Genomic DNA, 5,425 nt, shown 5'->3' on the forward strand with positions numbered 1-5,425 from the left:
CCACCGTCCATGGGTAGTTGCATGGGAAATAGTGGCCCACTTTTATTCATTTGATTTCCTATACATTATGTGTGATTCGAACCATTATTTGCATTTCGAACCATTTGTTACTTGTTTAATTATTTGGTTTGAACTATTGATGTAGATTGGATTATTGTTGTATTGTGTGATGTCTAAAACATTCATAATTTACCCGCAAAAAAAACATTCATAATTTAGTTTATATTGATATCATATTTACAGTTGGTTATCCAAAATCATACATATGTGCTAAAATGCTGAAAACCTGCTTTAAGGTGCCGCGGGCTCTGGCGGAACAAATCATCTATTCGGTGCCCGCGCGCCACCTTAAAACATTTTTTCGGCGCCCCCTATGCGCGTTTTAATAGCTTGATGTATACGGGATATGTTAGAGTTGCTCTAATGCTAGTATTTTACTGAACCACGCATCTGGATTCAGAACCTTGCGTGGAGCTTACCCTGGCCATCTAACTGCTTCTCAGTCATGCCTTTCTGAAGATATTTACAGTTAAGTTGTTCGGTCAGGTATGTATGTGCTAATGTACAAGCAGGAGCAAGGTTACAGAAGTCTGGCCTTGCTCACTCTGCTGGCCAGCTTTGCGTCGTCTGTGTGATGGAGGAAGAGGTGCCTTAATTAACAGATGATTCATTCTCCTGGAAGCATGACTTTAACTTGTGTATTGCTTCGCGATACTCTTCATTCTTCATGCATGCTGTGTGTCAATATATGGGGATCGGTTTACATATTGCTTTGATAACTCACTCAGCATGCTTGCTCATGCTGCACAACGCTCACTTTCTCGCTTGCTCCACATCTTTCCCCACGCATCCTAGTGCTGATGACAAATGCAATGAGCTGCAAAACACATACAAAAAAAATCTTTAGTTTCAGGGAGTACATAGCTATTGCATTGAACAGAAGTCAACAAAGGTGTTCCACATCTTTCCCGCTTACCGTACAAAAACCAGCAACCATAATGCTGAAACCTTTGAAGTCGAAAGGCTTTGTGTCCGAAAGGAACCAAGCTGACACAAGAGAACAAGACAATTGCTTTCCGTTATATGCCATTTGGGAAATTAACACTTACATTCATTATGTCATGCACCCTTACCTGTTAAGGGAGTAAAGATGAGTGGGGCTAATATGCTAGCAAACGAACTAATTCCAGATATACACCCTTGAGCAATCCCCTGGAAGCCAACATCAAACAATTGATCTCATGAGCACACTTACAAGTGCAAACTGCTGGGTAATACATGAAAAACATCAGTACCTAGCTTCAATTAATTTAAGTTACCTGCTCATTTGATCCAACACTTTTTGATACATTCGTTCTTATCTACAGAAGTTTAAAACATCATCAAATGGATCTCTCGGAAATAAAAGGAGAACAAATGTGAGCAAAATATGGCTTACAGATGGGTGAACAAAGGAACTCAAAATTATAAAGGCTGCAGCAAAATATGGTACCTGTGAGATGTTTAAGGCAAATTTAGAAAGCATAAACTAGAAATAGACTCTTGCCTATATATGTAAGTTGCTAGTATTGTTACACTGCAAAATGGAGAACAAAGCAACAAAAAATAAGGAAGCAATTGTCAATGCCATAGAAAGTACCCAGTATGACCATGCGATCCCGTAGAGGAAAACCTGCAGTATGACAATTATTTAGCATGTGAAAACATGGTGCGTAATATAATCAGCAAGTAACAGAAAATATTTAGTAGAAGGCTGTTACATGGGTGCATCCTCCTAACAGCCCAATAATAAGTAGCATCTCCTCACCAATGATTGGAGCAAGGACTGGCATTACTGTTAGCTGCAAAGATTGTATCCTAAGTCAAATAAAATGTAAAATGCAGATATAAATTTGAACAGGAACTATTGCAACCTTGAATGTAATTTAAAAGATTCAGGTCTACAGCTAGCGTTGAGATGGCCGAAATTCAATGTTGCATGCCCGCAACCACAAATTTGCTCTGTAGTTACGATGCTATGGGTACCTGTGAGAGCATTCCGGCAGCACCCGCAATCAGCAGTAGATTAGCAAACTCGTCCTTGCTGTAGCCAAACTGTGCTTTGAGGTAGTACTGCAAATAAGTCAACAATCAGTTAAATGTCACAAATAAGGGGAGAAAACAGACACTCCACGGCAATCATTGGAAGGCGTGCATAGTTGCAATGGGGTACTAATAGTTAGAATGAAAAAAGTTACACTATGTTCAGCAAAAATTTCTGGAAAGAAGTATTTAGGTGAAGAATGGAGAACTGAATTAGTCCAGTACAATGCGAAAATGGTGAATGGAACCTGGGTGCGCGTGCACCCATTTACGAAAAGTTCAAAAAAATGCTATTTAAAAGTTTTAAAAAATGTGAACTAAATTTTTGCATGTATATATTATGTTGATACTTACTCATGTGTGTTTTCACGGAAAAATACCATTATGTGTGACCTACACAAAAATGATAAAATGCAAATTCCTATTCCTGTGAATAGTACAAATTCCTGTTCACTATTCTCATTTGGACATTTTGTCATTTTTATGCAGGCCACATACAATGGTATTTTTTCGTGAAAACTCACACGAGTAAGTATCAACATAATGTGTACATGCAAAATTTTACTTCACATTTTTTTGAAACTTTTAAATAGCATTTTTTTTGAACTTTTCGTAAACGGGTGCGCGCGCACCCAGGTTCCATTCGTCCGGGTCGCAATTTCTGAAGTCCGATCCTTGTTATTCAAAATTCCAAATAAATGGCTAACTTGAGACAGTGAAAGAAAATACAGACATACCAGTAATGCAGTCTGAAGTCCATGTTCACCAAGACTGTAAAAGAAAGTAATCATTGCCGCCGCTGACAATGTCAAGCTGCACGGAACAGCAATAGCACATCAGCAGACGCTACTTATTAGTACCAGTAATCTGCTGTCATATAGGATTACTCTGATTGGGAATTTGAAGCACAGAGCAACAGAGCAAGTGTAATCTGAACAACATTGGTACAATTACTGCCAGTTATTATTCGAACGGGAAAACACATTACTTACACTACGGTATCAGGCAGTTCAGCAGCCAAAAGAAATAATTGCCGAGGTTATTCAGCAAGAAACCTGACCTGCTAGTGAGAAGCGCGACCATGTCGGACGGAGACGGCAGCACGCCCTTGTAGGGCGGGAGCCTCGGCGACAGCTCTCCATCAGAAGAACTGGAGGAAGAAGTGGCAGAAGAGCAGGGCGAGCCTTGGAGCAGGGGATCGCAGGCTTCGTCATCGAAAGAGACCGCGGCGCCCGAATCCGGGACGAATGCCCTGAGGTAGATGGCTCCCGCCGCCGCGACGGCAGCGGCCACCTGGAACGTGGATGAGGTCGGTAGGAACCGCGCGGTCACGGTCCCCGAGAGGAACCCGGCCGCCGACACGCCGGAGAGGAGCCCGAACGCCGCCGCGCGCCGCCTAGTTCCTACATGGTCGGCCTGCGTCCACAAAATCAGCAGCGGTTACGCACTAGCGGTTGGATCGTCTATTTTTTTAGGTGGATCGTCCACTTTTGATCCACTGACATGTGGGTCCACTCATCGGATTTCCTGGTACATGGTGCCTTGTAGTACGGAGTATGTTCTTTCTCTTCACGTGATGCTAGTTCATTTGCGTATTCTGTCTACTCTACATGCATGGAGGATGGTTAATCGCTAGCAGTAATATTTACCACGTAGGCAAGCGACAGGCAGTGCATGCTGCCCTCGCAGAATATCCCGGCGACGATCTTAGCGACGTAGTACACATAGAAGTACACCTCCGAGCGCTTGCAGGCCAGTATAACTGCCGAAACAAAACGAGGAGAGTAAATCGAAAATCTCAATGCGCACGCTGCACACGAACCTCACCATCACCACCAGAGGGAGCCAAACTGAAAACGTACACAGCGGCAAGATCGCGACGGTCACCGGCAGCGTCATCAGGGCCTTCCGGCCATACCTGTCCGACAAATTCCCGACGATCGGAGTCACCACGAGAGCACCGAGCCCCGTGATCTGCATGTACGTGTGCATATGCCAATGTCAAACACTGTGAAGCAGCTCCAATCCAGACGAAATGCTACAGCGAAATGCGATGGCGGGGGTCAAGTGGTTGCGGGAGCACTCACGGCGTTCTGGAAGCCGCTGAGGTAGATGGCGACGGAGCACTCGTCTTGGCCGGGGCAGACGGCGTCCATGGTCACGTCGGTGATCGACGGGAGCACCATGAAGGAGGAGAAGTGGAAGAGGAAGCTCACCACGAACAGGTGCCCTAGCCCGACGAAGTCCTTCATCCTTCCCGTCCACTTGCCGCCGGCGTGTGCTGCTGCCTCGAGCTTCGGCACACTCCAGTACTCCACCGCTGCTAGCTTGGGATCATGCGATTCCGGGTGAATGCCGTTTTATTAATACTCATATCACAGGATGCCACTGCACTCGACGACAAAGCAAATGCATCGCTTCAAGCAAGAGCATGATCAACCGAGGCGTCGTGGCATGGAGCTTCCTTGTTGAGTGAGGTTGGCAAGCTGAGCGGCCCCATCACTACCGGTGACACTCCTGTTTTAGCCAAGTCTGCAGCGTGCGTGCCCAAAGGGGCCGAACAATACTGTAACCGCGCCTCGCGTGTCATCCTTTGAGCACGCGAGCTTAGCTAGTGTGTTGCGACGACGGCGACAAGCTGACAGCGAGATGGAGACCCAGAAACAGTGTCCCCGGTGGATTGCTTGTACGCCTGGTGCGGAGGAAGTGTGCTTATTTGGAGTGCACTCCACCCTACTTTCTCATCGCCCCATTGGATCTAGGGTATAGCTTGCTGGGTTGAAACTCTTGATAGGATTGGAAGGGTACGTCTAATCTACAGGTTCGATTGTTAGGACTGCTGGTCTCGCATGCTTTGGGGAAACCTGTGATCTCTGTGCTTTCATCCTGCTCGGACGCTCCTGGTTTTAGGTTTTCGTGCCCAGATAATCTCCAAGAGCAGCCCCCATTAGTTATCTGTTTTTGTCCCATAGGGTATATATATATCTTCCAAGGTGCCTCCAATTTCAGACATCAGAAGCGTTCCAAATAGTCCGTTTGTGCTGGCATGAGGACGGGCTAGATGCTCATGTCACTTTGGGGTGGCTATGCATCTAACGGCAGCCCGCAAAAAACACAACAAAAAAAAAACAGTTAACTTAATATATATCATAGTTTAAAATAGCCGGCTATTGGAAATAGCAGCAACATTTCTGGAAGCTATGAAAGACTATAGCTGAGCTATAGCGCGGAAATTCAATTCGGCTCCCGGGTGCATATGCTCCCTCTACCAAGAAATATATTTTGAAGTGTCAAATTTTTTTGATAAAAATTCTACCTCTAGATCTCCACAATATATGTTCTT

General features: G+C 45.0%; 1 protein-coding gene across 1 annotated transcript; it reads right to left on the reverse strand.

The window, feature by feature from the left end:
- Window positions 1-207: 207 nt before the first annotated feature.
- On the reverse strand, window positions 208-4,435 carry LOC127306739 (uncharacterized). The gene is made up of 13 exons (XM_051337435.2): window positions 4,170-4,435; window positions 3,945-4,056; window positions 3,732-3,844; window positions 3,143-3,498; window positions 2,820-2,895; window positions 2,026-2,112; window positions 1,761-1,841; window positions 1,640-1,672; window positions 1,439-1,492; window positions 1,320-1,361; window positions 1,134-1,212; window positions 977-1,047; window positions 208-877 (listed from the first exon to the last, which is right to left on the reverse strand). The coding sequence occupies exons 1-13, from the start codon at window positions 4,332-4,334 to the stop codon at window positions 785-787; spliced, it is 1,362 nt and encodes a 453-aa protein (XP_051193395.1). The 5' UTR covers window positions 4,335-4,435; the 3' UTR covers window positions 208-784.
- Window positions 4,436-5,425: the final 990 nt, after the last annotated feature.

Source organism: Lolium perenne, chromosome 6 (assembly GCF_019359855.2).
Source record: "Lolium perenne isolate Kyuss_39 chromosome 6, Kyuss_2.0, whole genome shotgun sequence".
NCBI lineage: Eukaryota > Viridiplantae > Streptophyta > Magnoliopsida > Poales > Poaceae > Lolium > Lolium perenne.